At 42.8% G+C, this 20,102-nt stretch overlaps 1 protein-coding gene across 7 annotated transcripts in view; it reads left to right on the top strand.

Moving 5' to 3' along the window:
* The first annotated feature begins 9,314 nt into the window (after positions 1–9,314).
* Positions 9,315–20,102, top strand: part of bicdl1 (BICD family like cargo adaptor 1) — a 34,701-nt gene continuing 23,913 nt past the window's right edge. For 5 of the 7 annotated variants that reach the window (XR_005207912.1, XR_005207913.1, XM_037778225.1 and 2 more), the window contains exons 1-2: positions 9,315–10,113; positions 11,220–11,435. Coding sequence is in view for 4 of the 7 variants with exons in the window: in XM_037778225.1 (XP_037634153.1) it covers positions 9,715–10,113; positions 11,220–11,435 (615 nt within the window). In the remaining 3 variants the exon portion in view is untranslated. The remainder of the gene's footprint in view (positions 10,114–11,219; positions 11,436–20,102) is intronic. The other 2 variants (XR_005207911.1, XM_037778223.1) reach the window with 1 other exon arrangement.

Here is a 20,102-nt window from a genome sequence, read left to right as displayed (position 1 = left end):
ACTAGATATACTAGCTATACTACATATACTATACTAGATATACTACATATACTAGATAAACTACATATACTAGATATACTACATATAATAGATATACTAGATATACTATATACTACATATACTAGATATACTACATATACTACATATACTAGATATACTAGATGTACTAGAAATACTAGATGTACTAGATATACTAGCTATACTACATATAATATACTAGATATACTACATATACTAGATAAACTACATATACTAGATATACTACATATAATAGATATACTGTGGCAGCTGCCAATTCTCTGGTGCTTGCTGTTGTTTCCCTTTTCCCTGGTGTTTTTTTTGGTTGAGTTGCTGAGTGATTAGAGGGTTATTCAGTTCACCTGTTGCGCAGGGTGTGGGGACTGGCTCTTAAATGATAGTTGAGAGCAGCTTGGTGTATTCCCCTCTTGGCCAATCAGGGTGTAACGACGCCCTTTCCGTAGGGCTTAAAAGAGGAGGGAAACTGCACACCCAGTGTCATTCTGATCTCTCCTTCACTCAATGCAACATGTGTTATCAGCTTTACCAGAAACTCTGGTCTGTTTTGGGCCCTTTTGGGATTCTGTGATCTTTGTGTTTTGTTTGTTGAGAGTGTTGACTCTCCTAGTTGGGGAAACAAGTTAAGTGCCAACCAATTGGGTTACCTGCACTGGGACGTTTAGGTACTGTTGGTGCAACGATCTGGCTTGCCTTACAATAGCCTAACGCCTGTAGGCTGTATTTTTGTATTCTACTCATTTGTTGATTTTCAATGAAACCCTTTATACCCATTTCTTTTAGTGTATTTTATTTGGGAAAACTTTAAAGGAGGGTAAAAGGAAAAGCAAAACCAATATTTCAGTTTCCTTAATTGTTTGTTATTATAGAGGCATTTGTTCATTATTGAAGAGGTATTTGTTCATTATTATTATTAAGAAGGCATTTTATTTTATATTATTATGTGGATGGGAACTGTTTTTCAGTTCTGACTGAACAACTAAAGTCTGGGGAACTCAGTACCGCCACATAATTGGCAACCACGAAGGGACACATAACACAAAGCATAATCTTTCAATAAAGAGATTTAGTTTTGTGTCCCATCTTCTGATATCTATTTAGCAAGTGTATTTGAGTGTATATTTCTGAAATGTGAATTTGGAGTGTGGCTTGACTATTAGTCCAAATAATTACTAGTGACTATCCATCATGTCTTGGGAAGATCCAGACATTACAATGACCGCATTTGAACCGTCGCTTGCGGAATTGGAATCCGAGCTTTCTGTAAATGTTAGCTTGGATATGCCTGTAGTTGGGCAGGAGGTGCACTTACGGGATGATGATGATGATGATGAAGAGGGATGGGTAGATGCTCCAGTAGAACCACAATTGTCTCTGGACACTCATCCTCTTTTGGCTTTAGAGGGCTTATTACTTCCACCTTCATCCCCAGTTCCTGTAGCTCCTCCCACCCAGGAACACTCAGATTCGGATTTAGTCATTTTTGCTAATGCTGTAGAGTCGATGAAACTTGTGTTTAAAAATACAGTGGATTGGCAGCGTGAGTGGCTGTCAAACATTTCAAAGGGCATACCCATTGATAAAGCTCTAAAAATGTGTACTACTCTCATAACAAATGTGGTGGAGAAAGCAAGTAACCATTTGCTCGCAGAAGTAAGGGATTTTGGTTCAAAGTGCATAAATGCCATTCAGTGGAATGCACAACAAACACAGTCTGAATTCCAAGAGTCCCTGATTACTGACCGTCAAAACTTGATGACCTCCATTACATCCGCGGTCACTGAAAACAAGGATGTACAACTTCTGGTGACCGAGGTGCGTACATTGCAACAGCAGATGGGTTCAGTGCAGGCTACCCTTGAGTCTCTTGTGCGTCAACAGTGTGCACTCAATTCTCAGGTCAATTCAATACATAAGCGAGAGGAATGGGTCCTTAAAGAAGCAGTCACACCTGTTGCAGTTTCGTCTCAAGCACACACATATCCTGTTTCTCCAGTTGTTAAAAATGTGGTTTTGTTGCCTACCTCCGCACCTGTGGGAGTTCCTTCAGATTGCTCAGGAGTTGCTGCTCCTAAGGGTGAAATTTTCCAGGATGATGGTTGTAGAGTGACTGATGGCAAACTTCCAATTAAGATGTTTTTCCCTTGCTATGGCGGGCCTCAGGATGAGAAAGATCCTTTGGTGTATTTGCAAAGATGCAGTGACTTCCTGTCTCTGAAACCACTTACCCATGGTGAGATCCTAGCGACCATGAGAAGTGTATTGCATGGTTCTGCACGTGATTGGTGGGAGACTGTTAGGGAGAAAATCCATTCATGGGAGGAATTTCAGAGAGCTTTCCTATCATCTTTTCTTCCCGAGGACTATGTTGATGTTCTGGAAGAACAGATTCGAACCAGGGTGCAAGGAAGAAATGAGTCACTACGAGACTTTGTTTTCTCCTTTCAAGCACTTATCAAACGTTAGCACTCTTCGGCCACAGATGATGAGATTTTAAAAAGAATATTGAAGGCTATGAATCCCTTTCTGGCATGTCAGCTCCGTGGTCGGGTTACCTCCATAGATGAGATGATCCGCATTGGGAGTCAAATAGAAGTAGATTATGAAAACCAGAAAAGGTACAGGAGAACTCTGAACGAATCTCACAAAGCTAATGGTACAACTGAAAAGAAGGTTATAAAGAGACCTGAAATGGTTTTGTGTTGGCGTTGCCATGGTGAGCATGCACCAGGGTTCTGCCCTCAGTTTCATGTCTTCCCAGGTAGCTCAAAATACAGTAGACAGCAAAAGTCAGAGTCAAACAGACTTCAGAGTCCAGTAAAAAAGGTTCCATGGCTACTGTTGCTAGTCAGCCTGCAGCCAAGAACTGCCAGAAGCAAAAGTCTACTAGTGTGGTGGGATCTCCATCTCACCCGCCCACTAGTCTAAAACAGTTGGTTGTGCCCATCACGGTACGTCAGCGTCATGGGAAAGCGCTTGTGGACACAGGTGCTACTTACACTTTATTGCATGTGAGTCTGTGGAATAAGATCAAAGGCCCCAATGAGTCCCTTGTATCATGGCAGGGTGGACCAATGTATCTTGCGAATGGCCAGCAAGCAAATCCTATTGGATGTAAAGTGCTGGAGTTCAGCATGCATGGTAACAGTTGGTTCGTACCTACCGCAGTACTGGATGCAGATGTGTTGGTGTATCCATTAGTTCTGGGTTTAGATTTTATGAGCATGAGTGGGCTCCAGGTCAACGTCCGGGACAAGGTATACTCTTTTGCTGGTGATGACACCACCAGGGTTTTCCCTTTCCAGCCTGTCCTGTGCCCTGGTGATTGTTGGGGTGTTCTGAGTGTGAGCAGTGTTGCTTTGTATACTACCTTACCACCTACATTACCGCTCTTGCCTGCCGTTAGTGATGACTGGTGTAACCTAGCTTGTATTCCTAAAGGTGATGACTTACTCAGTCTGCTCCATACTGCTGTTGCAGACAGTGGTTTAACAGGGAGGGAGGCTGAGAAATTGTACCAACTCTTGCTAAACAACCCGCGGGTCTGCACCACCACTTTAGGCCGTACCTCTGTGCTGAAACATAAAATCAAATTAAACAGTGATGTTGTGGTTACCCAGCGCCCCTATCGATTACCCCTACAAAAGCGGAAGATGGTTAAGGAGCAGATCAAAGAGATGCTTCAACAGGGTATCATTGTACCTTCCCATTCACCATGGGCATCCCCGATTGTAGTGGTGCCTAGAAAAGATGGTGGAACACCCCGATTTTGTGTTGATCTCCGCCGTGTTAATGAACGTAGCGAGGGAGATGCCTATCCTCTACCAACGATTTCTGAGATACTTGAATCTCTGGCAAGTTCAGCTGTGTTCACCACCTTAGATCTCAACAGTGGTTATTGGCAGGTAGAAATGGACCCGGAAAGCCAGCACCTCACGGCATTTGTCACATGTTTTGGATTATTCCATTTTCGGGTTATGCCTTTCGGCTTGAAGGGAGCTCCAGCTACCTTCCAAAGGCTAATGACTCAAGTGCTGAGGAGCTGCCTAGGAGAGTGCTGTATGGTGTACTTGGATGACATCATAATCTATTCCAAAGACGTCCAGAATCACTTTCATGACGTCCAGCGAGTGTTTGATTGCCTCCAGCAGGCTGGCCTTACACTCAATATTAAGAAATGCCACTTCTGTTGTCCCGAGCTTAAATTCCTGGGTCATGTAGTGAGCAAGGAGGGAGTGCAGGCAGATCCAGCAAAGACAGAAGCACTTTGTGACTACCCTGTGCCTAGAAACCTCAAGGAAGTTCAAAGGTTTTTGGGTCTGGCTGGATGGTACCACCGTTATGTCCCTAACTTTTCAATGATTGCGGAGCCCCTGAATGCGCTGAAAAAGAAAGGAGTCGTGTTTAAGTGGTCAGAGGAGTGTCAGAAGGCATTTCAATGTCTTAAAGACCATCTGACCTCTCCTCCTGTCCTTGGTCACCCTGATATGTGTAACACATTTGTCGTCTACACCGATGCAAGTTCTACGGGTCTAGGGGCAGTTTTGGCTCAGAGATCGAACACTTCCTCTAGAGAAGAGGTTATCGCTTATGGCAGCCGCTCTCTAACAAGGTCAGAGCAAAATTACTCCACGACAGAACGGGAATGTCTGGCTGTGGTGTGGAGTCTGGAGAAATGGAGACACTATCTGGAAGGGAAACCTTTCGTTGTTGTCACTGACCACTCTTCGTTGTTGTGGGTCTTTAACACCAATAAAGCTAGCTCCAGGCTTATACGCTGGGCACTGCATCTGCAGGGATTTTCTTTTACGATTGAATATCGTAAGGGTAAGTTGAACAACGCACCGGATGCTCTGTCGCGGGCCACTGGTCCGGCCTCCCTTGCATTGTACACTCGTTCCCTGACACGGGATGAGAAGTTTGTACCTTTTCCTCTGACTGATGAGGATGTCTGGAAAGCCCAGAGGAGTGATCCAGACATCCAGAAAATATATCAGGCACTGCTCACTGATGACAAACCTGGCGGTGAAGCAGACTCCGGTTTTGTCATTTTGGAGGATACGGTTTACAGGAAAACCAAACATCTTGACCGTGGTGACCTATACCAGGTATATGTTCCACAGTCACTTCGTCCAGTCGTCTTGCATGCATACCACGATAACCCTTTGAGTGGTCATTTTGGACGATATAAGACCCAGCAAAGGATTCGTGAAGTTGCATACTGGCCGAAAATATGGACAGATGTCGCAGAATATGTAAGATCTTGTACTATTTGCCAGAAATATAAACCTGAGTCCAGGAAGCCTGCTGGCTTGCTCCAGCAAACAAAGGTAACGGAGCCATGGGAAATGCTTGGTTTGGACCTCATGGGCCCTCTGCCTCGTAGTTCCCTGGGAAACACCCAATTACTTGTTGTGGTAGATTATTATAGTCGTTGGGTTGAGTTGTTTCCTTTACGTAATGCTACTGCTTCCACAATCAGCAAATGTCTGCGGAAGGACATCTTTACACGTTGGGGTGTCCCAAAACACGTCTTATCAGATCGGGGACCTCAGTTCGCATCAGAGGTTTTCAAAGAGTTGTGTGATAGCTGGGGGGTTGTCCATAAACTCACAACTGCCTATCATCCACAGACTAACATGACTGAGCGTATTAACCGCTCACTAAAAAGCATGATAGCTTCGTATGTTGGAGAGAAGCATAAGAGTTGGAATCGTTTCATACCGGAGTTGCGTTTTGCCCTGAACTCCGCAGTCAATGAAGCCACCGGCTTTTCCCCAGCTGAGTTGCTGCTTAGAGGATCTTTGAAGGGACCTTTTGCCAGAGCTTTTGAGCCCTCTTCTCAGGTCCCACGTGCGCTGAAAAATGTCCAAGCTCTGGTAGAGTCCAATCTGGCACAGGCAAAAAGGAAACAGGCTCACACCTACAACAAAAACAGGCGACATGTCACATATGAAATGAAGGATAGGGTCTGGATGAAAGCCCATCCCGTCTCCAAGGCTGCCAAAAATTACACAGCTAAACTGGCCCCACGATGGATTGGTCCGTACCGCATTGTTGAGCAGGTAGGCCCTGTGAATTACAGGATTGTGCGTGAGGACACCGGAAAGGATCTAAGGGTGGTTAATGTGTGTGATTTGAAGGAGTGTCGCCCAACCTCTGTTGAAGTGGAGGCTCAGGAGAGAGAGGCGGTCATGCGCATTTTTCTGGACAGTGACACTAGTGATGAGGATGAATTTATGGGTTTTTTGTGACATTGTATTAAAGGTAAATAACTGTCTAAAGGATGTGTGTAAAACACCTTGGAGGCGGTGTTTATTATATGGGGGAGGGAGTGTGGCAGCTGCCAATTCTCTGGTGCTTGCTGTTGTTTCCCTTTTCCCTGGTGTTTTTTTTGGTTGAGTTGCTGAGTGATTAGAGGGTTATTCAGTTCACCTGTTGCGCAGGGTGTGGGGACTGGCTCTTAAATGATAGTTGAGAGCAGCTTGGTGTATTCCCCTCTTGGCCAATCAGGGTGTAACGACGCCCTTTTCTGTAGGGCTTAAAAGAGGAGGGAAACTGCACACCCAGTGTCATTCTGATCTCTCCTTCACTCAATGCAACATGTGTTATCAGCTTTACCAGAAACTCTGGTCTGTTTTGGGCCTTTTTGGGATTCTGTGATCTTTGTGTTTTGTTTGTTGAGAGTGTTGACTCTCCTAGTTGGGGAAACACGTTAAGTGCCAACCAATTGGGTTACCTGCACTGGGACGTTTAGGTACTATTGGTGCAACGATCTGGCTTGCCTTACAATAGCCTAACGCCTGTAGGCTGTATTTTTGTATTCTACTCATTTGTTGATTTTCAATGAAACCCTTTATACCCATTTCTTTTAGTGTATTTTATTTGGGAAAACTTTAAAGGAGGGTAAAAGGAAAAGCAAAACCAATATTTCAGTTTCCTTAATTGTTTGTTATTATAGAGGCATTTGTTCATTATTGAAGAGGTATTTGTTCATTATTATTATTATTAAGAAGGCATTTTATTTTATATTATTATGTGGATGGGAACTGTTTTTCAGTTCTGACTGAACAACTAAAGTCTGGGGAACTCAGTACCGCCACAATACTAGATATACTATATACTACATATACTAGATATACTACATATACTATATATACTACATATACTAGACATGCTAGATATACTAGATATACTAGAAATACTAGAAATACTAGATATACTAGATATACTACATATACTGTATTAGATATATTAGATACAGTATACTAGATATACTAGAAATACTAGAAATACTAGATAAACTAGATATAATAGAAATACTAGATATAATAGATATACTAGAAATACTAGATATACTAGATAAACTAGATATACTAGAAATGCTAGATATACTTGATATACTGAATATACTAGATATACAAGAAATACTAGATATACTACATATACTACCAATAAAACAAGCTGAAGAATAATAACCCTTTTCATTAGTCCCTGATGAGCCTGATGAGCCTGGTGAGCCTGATGAGCCTGATGAGCCTGTGAAGACGAGCCATAACTACCTGTTGAGGCCTGTCACATTTCTCAGGTCATATTATGGACAGCTGCCATTGATGAAAACAGATAATTCACATTATATATAAATATAGATATTCAAATGAATCTAATTTGATTCTGTCATCAAATATATGCAGAACATACTTGAAAAAATATAAACAATAATACACAAAACAAAGATGTCCAAAACAGAGAATACAGAATAGAGTAGTACTGTATATAGCCAACTTAGTAAAAGTAGTAATACCACATTGTAAAAAAAAATACCACAGTAAACATAAATGAATTAATATCCTATTAATAATCCTGCATTAATATTTTATTTTACCAAAGCTTATTAAGTCTTATCAGCAAATTGTTCTTAAGTATCAAAGTTAATTTAAGCTACTCAATATTCAGTGTTATATATATATATATTATTACTGGATTAACCTGTAAACAGCTTTTTAATGTTGAAGCTGGTGAAGGTGGAACTCATTTTAAATACTTTACATAAATAGGGTTAGTTTTATCTACAACAGTTTAATATGGGGTGGGGGGTTGCTAATACTTTTACTTAAGTAAAGTTTTGAATGCATGACTTTCTACACTATGGGATTGGATTTTTGTCAGTGGTGGAATGTAAATAAGTACATTTACTTAAGTACTGTATAGGCCATTCCCAAAGAGTAACATTTCTATTGAAGTATTATTTACTGAAATTTAATTTAATTGCCTTAATAGCTGTAATATTTAGCGTTACGTTACATTTGTGCTAGTACTTTTGGACATATAGATAGATTAATAACATACTGTTAAGTTAAACCGTTTGTTTCTGGAAAATTAACTAGTTACCTTTACATGGAGTGAAAACTAAAGTCCTTTTTCTGGGTAATGTCATGGTACAAAAGTAGTAACAGATTATCATTTAATATAATAATGTTTTAAATCAGGCAAATTCAGTGTCATCTTTGTAGGTTTTAAGCCCCGTAATGTAAATTAATTGTATCAAACATCACATGTTGTTGTTGCTTTACCGTTTCTGTTGACTATTATAATAATATTATTATAATATATATTATAATATAAAAAATATTATTATTATAATAATAACAGTGTGTTCTTGTGTTATTATTGTTATTATTATTATTATTATTATTATTATAACAGTGTGTTCTTGTGTTATAATAATAATAATAACAGTGTGTTCTTGTGTTATTATAATAATAATATTATTATTATTATTAATATAATAGTGTGTTCTTGTGTTATAATAATAATAATAATAATATTATTATTATAATAACAGTGTGTTCTTGTGTTGTTATTATTATTATTATAACAGTGTGTTTTTGGTATTATTATTATTATTACATCATTGTGTTTTTGTTATTATTATTATTATTATTATTATCATTATAATAACAATGTTTTTATGTTATTATTATTATTATTATAATAATAACAGTGTGTTTTTATGTTATTATTATTATTTTAATAACAGTTTGTTTTTATGTTATCATTATTATTATTATAACAGTGTGTTTTTATGATATTATTATTATTATTATTATAACAGGTTGTTTTTTTTTAGTCTTCACGTGCTCGTTTACTGTGTTCCAGAAGACGCAACAATACATGGCGCTATCAGTCTCAGCCAATGAGCTGCCCGCTTGTAACAGGTTGCAGCTGACGTCACTACCGTGGCGGGAACGCGCATTCAAGACTGGAAAGCTGTTGAGGAGGCATCGGGATCGCGCTCATCTTCTTGGCTGTAGATGCCTCCGGTGTAACGGGCCGATCGTTATGGGGGACCCGGGAGTCCGAGGCGGCATGGAGCCTGACCGACCGACCGCTGCGCACAGCTCATCCAGGCGGTTTATCCCGGGATAAAAGCCGTCCGTGTGTCCGGTAACAAGCAGCCAGTCAGCGGGCTGCAGAGGAGGCGGAGTGTGCTGGGACTCAATCAGAGCTGAGAGAGCTGCTGGTTTAACTGGGAGACGGACTGGGAGGATTACAATCTAACTGTATCCAGCTCGGGCGATGGATGAATGTTCGGTTACCAGCCGGTCCGGTCAGCCCAGCCCTGTGAGAGCAGGGTGGGTTCATCCGGAGTGAGATCGGTCGGCTGGTATCGGTACTATGTCCACCTTCTGCTTGGAGCTGCAGACGTCTCCCTCCGTGGTTTCAGCACCACTGGAGCTGGACAGCGACATCATGGAGCCCCGGGCCGGCTCCGCCGCCCCGGAGCCCGCCGCCGGCTTCCAGGCTCACCCGCTGCGGCACGCCGGCTCCGGAGGCCTCGGCATGGCCTTGGAGGAGGAGCTGGCCATGCTTACCGGGGAGCGGATCGACGACGAGGAGCTGTCCGACCTGGAGACGCATGCGATGGGGCACAACGCAGACTTACTATCGCTCTTCCGTCACAAGGAGAAAGACTTGGTTTTAGCTGCTAAACTCGGCAAAGCGCTGCTGGAGAGAAACCAAGACCTGACCAAGCAATACGAGAGGATGCACAAAGATCTCAACGAGAAACTAGAGGTACATTATACCAGTTTATACCTCTAAATGCTCTGATCCTTTAGAGAAGTTTGAGCCTTCACAGTGTAAACACACTAAAGAGAATCAGAACTAATGGAGCCTATTGAAGCTGGGTCCCTTTTTATGGCAGGTTATAACTGTATCTAATGTGTTATAAGCTGTGAACTGGTTCCAGTCCAGTGAGGACTGAAGCCTACAGGTCATTGTGATCTAGAGATAAAGTCAACCACACTATCTGTCTGTACAGTGACCAGACAGTGCAGCACATAGTCTGTTTACAGTGAATGAAGTACAGTTGAGCATTTGTTCTTGTTGTTTTCACAATCCTTCACAGCAGCCACCACGTGGCCTGAGAAGAACCACAAAGACTAATCCCGTCCAGGGCCTATACGGGATCTGCTGTACATCTGTTCAGCCCTTCATCCTCTTAGTATCACACTCTTCTCATCATGGATGTTGTTACAGCTCCTGGTAACACTCCGGGTTGTTGTGATTCTCTCTTTGTTGCGACGTATCACACATGGAAACACACAGATGACCACAACAACAGCGACCGCCGTCCAGACTGTGGTTCAGCACATCTGTCCAGCTAGAGAAGAGAAAGGAGCATCCTGTTATCTGACCTGTCTCTCCAGGAGCAGTTCACAACCACACTATTATATCCCTCCTGTCATTTAGCCAGTCAGAGCTGTATAACTATACTATTGTGACTCTGTTGCACTTTTTATGTTTTGTAACAAAACTTCAGTTTCTGGTGAACGGTGCAACAGTCAAACTGTCTTCATCCTCAACATCACATTAATGCTAAATGTGGAGTCACATCATCAGCACCACCATGGAGATAAGTCAACAGAGTTAACTATGGCAGTTTTAGCCATTGAAGAAAAACTTGATTGTGCCTTTATTGTTGTCCAGTAACAACTTAGTGAGGGGATGAACTTTGTGAATAATAATAATAGAACTCTTTCTCAGTGTGTTGCAGCTCCAGAGTGTCTCTGACTCTGTCACACCCTCAGTGATTTCTGTCAAATACTGTAAGCACAGTAAGGTTTAACCACATGACCCTCTATCCCCCCCATCCTCCCCCATCCCCTATCCACATGCAGCACTTGGAGCAGGAGAAGCATGAGCTGCGTCGGCGTCTGGAGAGTCGAGAGGGGGAGTGGGAGGGCCGCGTGGCCGAGCTGGAGACGGACGTCCAGCAGCTGCAGGGCGAGCTGGAGCGCCATCAGGTCCAGCTGAGGGAGGCCGACCGGGACAAGACCAGGGCCATCAGCGAGCTCTCCGAACAGAACCACAGACTGCTGGAGCAACTCAGTAGGGTGAGTGTGTGTGTGTGTGTGTGTGCCTACAATGGATGTATAAAGAGAACTGGATACAGCGTTGGAGGCCGGGCCCCATTCATCGCTATGAGAGTGTCTAAAAGTACCAGGATCTTCCGGCTATCTTCCTCATACATTGGGCCCATAGAGCAGGCGCAGTAGCGTCCCCTCGGTCACATGACTCGGTTACATGGTTCGGTTACATGGCGCGGTCACGGGGTCACATCTGTCACGCTGTCATCACGGCTTGCTAACTCCTCCTCCCAGCCCTCGCTCCAGCCTTGGTCTGGGTGTCATTCACATGAACGGAGGGAAATAACTGCTATTCAGCTATTAGTGCATTTTATAACTTTTAGGACCTAATGATTTAAATAGGGACTATTAGAGTGTTCATACTGGGGAGTTGATTCACCTAAAAATAAATGACCCTCTGAGTTACAGACGTCTCCTTCCCAATTGAAGTCTATGGGAAAAAGTATTTTTGGGCCCGATGGCATCACGTGATGGACATGGAAATTTGCCGTACCGCCGTTTGGCCACTACGAAAATTACCATCAACAACCGGCGCTCTTCCTGAGGGGTTGGTGTGAACAGTATGTGGTCTCGTTGGCGGGGCCTCGGGGCCACTCGGTCCAGTTCAAATCTGCCTTGCTGAAGTGACGTTTCCTCATCCCTCAGTGCTTCTCTACCTCCGTCCAGCCTGTCTCTCCCTAACTCCTCCTGAATCGAGCTAACTCATCAATATAAAGTGGAGCCTCCGGCTCTTATGTTGAATAATTCACAGTGATTGGACGGCACACTTATGCAACAGCACTCTGCATATTGGCAGGTAATGTCAGTGCAGTTAATACGACAGGCAGAGTAGGGAAATGTCCTATATGAGGTATTCAGGTGGACAGACTGATTGATGGACAGATAAATGTGATGTACTGTACGTCAGGAGGAAGTGAGCGAGGCAGATTGATGGAGCTGATTAATCCCATGACCTCAGTCTGCTCTCTCTACACCCAAACAAAGACTCTTCATCCATACAGGTGGAACAATACAACAGCTCTGCAATGAGACAGTGTTAGAGGTGTTGATTTAAAACCAGTCTGTGAGGGATTAGCCTGGATCATACCCTCGGTGTTCTTGTTCATTTGTCAGCGTTCTGTCCCCTCAGTGGTGGTTTCATGTCCACACTGGAATAAAATGTTTTTTCTTTGTCTCTACAGATGAGTCATAGGGTATAAAGTGATGGCAAAGGGTATAAAGTGATGTCGTAGGGTATAAAGTGATGTCATAAGGTATAAAGTGATGTTATAGGGTATAAAGTGATGTTGTAGGGTATAAAGTGATGTTGTAGGGTATTAAGTGATATCATAGGGTATAAAGTGATGTCATAGGGTATAAAGTGATATCATAGGGTATAAAATGATGTTATAGGGTATAAAGTGATGTCATAGGGTAGAAAGTGATGTTATAGGTTAGAAAGTGATGTTATAGGGTATAAAGTGATATCATACGGTATAAAGTGATGTCATAGGGTATTAAGTGATATCATAGGGTATTAATTGATGTCATAGGGTATAAAATGATATCATAGGGTATAAAGTGATGTCATAGGGTATAAGTGATGTCATAGGGTATAAAGTGATGTCATAGGGTATAAAGTGGTGTTGTAGGGTATAAAGTGATGTCATAGGGTATAAAGTGATGTCAAAGGGTATAAAGTGATGTTATAGGGTATAAAGTGATGTTATAGGGTATAAAGTGATGTTGTAGGGTATTAAGTGATATCATAGGGTATAAAGTGATGTCATAGGGTATAAAGTGATGTCATAGGGTATAAAATGATATCATAGGGTATAAACGGATGTCATAGGGTATAAAGTGATATCATAGGGTATAAAGTGATATCATAGGGTATAAACGGATGTCATAGGGTATAAAGTGATATCATAGGGTATAAAGTTACGTCGTAGGGTAGAAAGTGATGTTATAGGGTATAAAGTGATGTTATAGGGTATAAAGTGATGTTATAGGGTATAAAGTTACGTCGTAGGGTATAAAGTGATATCATAGGGTATAAAGTGATATCATAGGGTATAAAATGATGTTATAGGGTAGAAAGTGATGTTATAGGTTAGAAAGTGATGTTATAGGGTATAAAGTGATATCATACGGTATAAAGTGATGTCATAGGGTATTAAGTGATATCATAGGGTATTAATTGATGTCATAGGGTATAAAATGATATCATAGGGTATAAAGTGATGTCATAGGGTATAAGTGATGTCATAGGGTATAAAGTGATGTTATAGGGTATAAAGTTGTGGCGGTACTGAGTCAGAAGACTGAAAAACAGTTCCCATCCACATAATAATATAAAATAAAATGCCTTCTTAATAATAATAATGAACAAATGCCTCTTCAATAATGAACAAATGCCTCTATATTAACAAACAATTAAGGAAACTGAAATATTGGTTTGTGTTTTTCCTTTTACCCTCCTTTAAAGTTTTCCCAAATAAAATACACTAAAAGAAATGGGTATAAAGGGTTTCATTGAAAATCAACAAATTAATAGAATACAAAAATACAGCCTGCAGGCGTTAGGCTATTGTAAGGCAAGCCAGATCGTTGCACAAATAGTACCTAAACGTCCCAGTGCAGGTAACCCAATTGGTTGGCACTTAACTTGTTTCCCCAACTAGGAGAGTCAACACTCTCAACAAACAAAACACAAAGATCACAGAATCCCAAAAGGGCCCAAAACAGACCAGAGTTTCTGATAAAGCTGATAACACATGTTGCATTGAGTGAAGGAGAGATCAGAATGACCCTGGGTGTGCAGTTTCCCTCCTCTTTTAAGCCCTACAGAAAGGGCGTCGTTACACCCTGATTGGCCAAGAGGGGAATGCACCAAGCTGCTCTCAACTATCATTTAAGAGCCAGTCCCCACACCCTGCGCAACAGGTGAACTGAATAACCCTCTAATCACTCAGCAACTCAACCAAAAAAAACACCAGGGAAAAGGGAAACAACAGCAAGCACCAGAGAATTGGCAGCTGCCACACTCCCTCCCCCATATAATAAACACCGCCTCCAAAGTCCTTTAGACAGTTGTTTACCTTTAATACAATGTCACAAAAAAAACATAAATTCATCCTCATCACTAGTGTCACTGTCCAGAAAAATGCGCATGACCGCCTCTCTCTCCTGAGCCTCCACTTCAACAGAGGTTGGGCGACACTCCTTCAAATCACACACATTAACCACCCTTAGATCCTTTCCGGTGTCCTCACGCACAATCCTGTAATTCACAGGGCCTACCTGCTCAACAATGCGGTACGGACCAATCCATCGTGGGGCCAGTTTAGCTGTGTAATTTTTGGCAGCCTTGGAGACGGGATGGGCTTTCATCCAGACCCTATCCTTCATTTCATATGTGACATGTCGCCTGTTTTTGTTGTAGGTATGAGCCTGTTTCCTTTTTGCCTGTGCCAGATTGGACTCTACCAGAGCTTGGTCAGCGCACGTGGGACCTGAGAAGAGGGCTCAAAAGCTCTGGCAAAAGGTCCCTTCAAAGATCCTCTAAGCAGCAACTCAGCTGGGGAAAAGCCGGTGGCTTCATTGACTGCGGAGTTCAGGGCAAAACGCAACTCCGGTATGAAACGATCCCAACTCTTATGCTTCTCTCCAACATACGAAGCTATCATGCTTTTTAGTGAGCGGTTAATACGCTCAGTCATGTTAGTCTGTGGATGATAGGCAGTTGTGAGTTTATGGACAACCCCCCAGCTATCACACAACTCTTTAAAAACCTCTGATGCGAACTGAGGTCCCCGATCTGATAAGACATGTTTTGGGACACCCCAACGTGTAAAGATGTCCTTCCGCAGACATTTGCTGATTGTGGAAGCAGTAGCATTACGTAAAGGAAACAACTCAACCCAACGACTATAATAATCTACCACAACAAGTAATTGGATGTTTCCCAGGGAACTACGAGGCAGAGGGCCCATGAGGTCCAAACCAAGTATTTCCCATGGCTCCGTTACCTTTGTCTGCTGGAGCAAGCCAGCAGGCTTCCTGGACTCAGGTTTATATTTCTGGCAAATAGTACAAGATCTTACATATTCTGCGACATCTGTCCATATTTTCGGCCAGTATGCAACTTCACGAATCCTTTGCTGGGTCTTATATCGTCCAAAATGACCACTCAAAGGGTTATCGTGGTATGCATGCAAGACGACTGGACGAAGTGACTGTGGAACATATACCTGGTATAGGTCACCACGGTCAAGATGTTTGATTTTCCTGTAAACCGTATCCTCCAAAATGACAAAACCGGAGTCTGCTTCACCGCCAGGTTTGTCATCAGTGAGCAGTGCCTGATATATTTTCTGGATGTCTGGATCACTCCTCTGGGCTTTCCAGACATCCTCATCAGTCAGAGGAAAAGGTACAAACTTCTCATCCCGTGCCAGGGAACGAGTGTACAATGCAAGGGAGGCCGGACCAGTGGCCCGCGACAGAGCATCCGGTGCGTTGTTCAACTTACCCTTACGATATTCAATCGTAAAAGAAAATCCCTGCAGACGCAGTGCCCAGCGTATAAGCCTGGAGCTAGCTTTATTGGTGTTAAAGACCCACAACAACGAAGAGTGGTCAGTGACAACAACGAAAGGTTTCCCTTCCAGATAGTGTCTCCATTTCTCCAGACTCCACACCACAGCCAGACATTCCCGTTCTGTCGTGGAGTAATTTTGCTCTGACCTTGTTAGAGAGCGGCTGCCATAAGCGATAACCTCTTCTCTAGAGGAAGTGTTCGATCTCTGAGCCAAAACTGCCCCTAGACCCGTAGAACTTGCATCGGTGTAGACGACAAATGTGTTACACATATCAGGGTGACCAAGGACAGGAGGAGAGGTCAGATGGTCTTTAAGACATTGAAATGCCTTCTGACACTCCTCTGACCACTTAAACACGACTCCTTTCTTTTTCAGCGCATTCAGGGGCTCCGCAATCATTGAAAAGTTAGGGACATAACGGTGGTACCATCCAGCCAGACCCAAAAACCTTTGAACTTCCTTGAGGTTTCTAGGCACAGGGTAGTCACAAAGTGCTTCTGTCTTTGCTGGATCTGCCTGCACTCCCTCCTTGCTCACTACATGACCCAGGAATTTAAGCTCGGGACAACAGAAGTGGCATTTCTTAATATTGAGTGTAAGGCCAGCCTGCTGGAGGCAATCAAACACTCGCTGGACGTCATGAAAGTGATTCTGGACGTCTTTGGAATAGATTATGATGTCATCCAAGTACACCATACAGCACTCTCCTAGGCAGCTCCTCAGCACTTGAGTCATTAGCCTTTGGAAGGTAGCTGGAGCTCCCTTCAAGCCGAAAGGCATAACCCGAAAATGGAATAATCCAAAACATGTGATGAATGCCGTGAGGTGCTGGCTTTCCGGGTCCATTTCTACCTGCCAATAACCACTGTTGAGATCTAAGGTGGTGAACACAGCTGAACTTGCCAGAGATTCAAGTATCTCAGAAATCGTTGGTAGAGGATAGGCATCTCCCTCGCTACGTTCATTAACACGGCGGAGATCAACACAAAATCGGGGTGTTCCACCATCTTTTCTAGGCACCACTACAATCGGGGATGCCCATGGTGAATGGGAAGGTACAATGATACCCTGTTGAAGCATCTCTTCGATCTGCTCCTTAACCATCTTCCGCTTTTGTAGGGGTAATCGATAGGGGCGCTGGGTAACCACAACATCACTGTTTAATTTGATTTTATGTTTCAGCACAGAGGTACGGCCTAAAGTGGTGGTGCAGACCCGCGGGTTGTTTAGCAAGAGTTGGTACAATTTCTCAGCCTTCCTCCCTGTTAAACCACTGTCTGCAACAGCAGTATGGAGCAGACTGAGTAAGTCATCACCTTTAGGAATACAAGCTAGGTTACACCAGTCATCACTAACAGCAGGCAAGAGCGGTAATGTAGGTGGTAAGGTAGTATACAAAGCAACACTGCTCACACTCAGAACACCCCAACCATCGCTAGGGCACAGGGCAGGCTGGAAAGGGAAAACCCTGGTGGTGTCATCACCAGCAAAAGAGTATACCTTGTCCCGGACGTTGACCTGGAGCCCACTCATGCTCATAAAATCTAAACCAAGAACTAATGGATACACCAACACATCTGCATCCAGTACTGCGGTAGGTACGAACCAACTGTTACCATGCATGCTGAACTCCAGCACTTTACATCCAATAGGATTTGCTTGCTGGCCATTCGCAAGATACATTGGTCCACCCTGCCATGATACAAGGGACTCATTGGGGCCTTTGATCTTATTCCACAGACTCACATGCAATAAAGTGTAAGTAGCACCTGTGTCCACAAGCGCTTTCCCATGACGCTGACGTACCGTGATGGGCACAACCAACTGTTTTAGACTAGTGGGCGGGTGAGATGGAGATCCCACCACACTAGTAGACTTTTGCTTCTGGCAGTTCTTGGCTGCAGGCTGACTAGCAACAGTAGCCATGGAACCTTTTTTACTGGACTCTGAAGTCTGTTTTGACTCTGACTTTTGCTGTCTACTGTATTTTGAGCTACCTGGGAAGACATGAAACTGAGGGCAGAACCCTGGTGCATGCTCACCATGGCAACGCCAACACAAAACCATTTCAGGTCTCTTTATAACCTTCTTTTCAGTTGTACCATTAGCTTTGTGAGATTCGTTCAGAGTTCTCCTGTACCTTTTCTGGTTTTCATAATCTACTTCTATTTGACTCCCAATGCGGATCATCTCATCTATGGAGGTAACCCGACCACGGAGCTGACATGCCAGAAAGGGATTCATAGCCTTCAATATTCTTTTTAAAATCTCATCATCTGTGGCCGAAGAGTGCCAACGTTTGATAAGTGCTTGAAAGGAGAAAACAAAGTCTCGTAGTGACTCATTTCTTCCTTGCACCCTGGTTCGAATCTGTTCTTCCAGAACATCAACATAGTCCTTGGGAAGAAAAGATGATAGGAAAGCTCTCTGAAATTCCTCCCATGAATGGATTTTCTCCCTAACAGTCTCCCACCAATCACGTGCAGAACCATGCAATACACTTCTCATGGTCGCTAGGATCTCACCATGGGTAAGTGGTTTCAGAGACAGGAAGTCACTGCATCTTTGCAAATACACCAAAGGATCTTTCTCATCCTGAGGCCCGCCATAGCAAGGGAAAAACATCTTAATTGGAAGTTTGCCATCAGTCACTCTACAACCATCATCCTGGAAAATTTCACCCTTAGGAGCAGCAGCTCCTGAGCAATCTGAAGGAACTCCCACAGGTGCGGAGGTAGGCAACAAAACCACATTTTTAACAACTGGAGAAACAGGATATGTGTGTGCTTGAGACGAAACTGCAACAGGTGTGACTGCTTCTTTAAGGACCCATTCCTCTCGCTTATGTATTGAATTGACCTGAGAATTGAGTGCACACTGTTGACGCACAAGAGACTCAAGGGTAGCCTGCACTGAACCCATCTGCTGTTGCAATGTACGCACCTCGGTCACCAGAAGTTGTACATCCTTGTTTTCAGTGACCGCGGATGTAATGGAGGTCATCAAGTTTTGACGGTCAGTAATCAGGGACTCTTGGAACTCAGACTGTGTTTGTTGTGCATTCCACTGAATGGCATTTATGCACTTTGAACCAAAATCCCTTACTTCTGCGAGCAAATGGTTACTTGCTTTCTCCACCACATTTGTTATGAGAGTAGTACACATTTTTAGAGCTTTATCAATGGGTATGCCCTTTGAAATGTTTGACAGCCACTCACGCTGCCAATCCACTGTATTTTTAAACATAAGTTTCATCGACTCTACAGCATTAGCAAAAATGACTAAATCCGAATCTGAGTGTTCCTGGGTGGGAGGAGCTACAGGAACTGGGGATGAAGGCGGAAGTAATAAGCCCTCTAAAGCCAAAAGAGGATGAGTGTCCACAGACAATTGTGGTTCTACTGGAGCATCTACCCATCCCTCTTCATCATCATCATCATCCAGTAAGTGCACCTCCTGCCCAACTACAGGCATATCCAAGCTAACATTTAGAGAAAGCTCGGATTCCAATTCCGCAAGCGACGGTTCAAATGCGGTCATTGTAATGTCTGGATCTTCCCAAGACATGATGGATAGTCACTAGTAATTATTTGGACTAATAGTCAAGCTACACTCCAAATACACATTTCAGAAATATACACTCAAATACACTTGATAAATAGATATCAGAAGATGGGACACAAAACTAAATCTCTTTATTGAAAGATTATGCTTTGTGTTACGTGTCCCTTCGTGGTTGCCAATTATGTGGCGGTACTGAGTCAGAACTGAAAAACAGTTCCCATCCACATAATAATATAAAATAAAATGCCTTCTTAATAATAATAATGAACAAATGCCTCTTCAATAATGAACAAATGCCTCTATATTAACAAACAATTAAGGAAACTGAAATATTGGTTTGTGTTTTTCCTTTTACCCTTCTTTAAAGTTTTCCCAAATAAAATACACTAAAAGAAATGGGTATAAAGGGTTTCATTGAAAATCAACAAATGAATAGAATACAAAAATACAGCCTGCAGGCGTTAGGCTATTGTAAGGCAAGCCAGAT

This window comes from Sebastes umbrosus, chromosome 8 (genome assembly GCF_015220745.1).
Source record: "Sebastes umbrosus isolate fSebUmb1 chromosome 8, fSebUmb1.pri, whole genome shotgun sequence".
Lineage (NCBI taxonomy): Eukaryota > Metazoa > Chordata > Actinopteri > Perciformes > Sebastidae > Sebastes > Sebastes umbrosus.
This window is presented reverse-complemented; position numbering and strand designations above follow the sequence as displayed.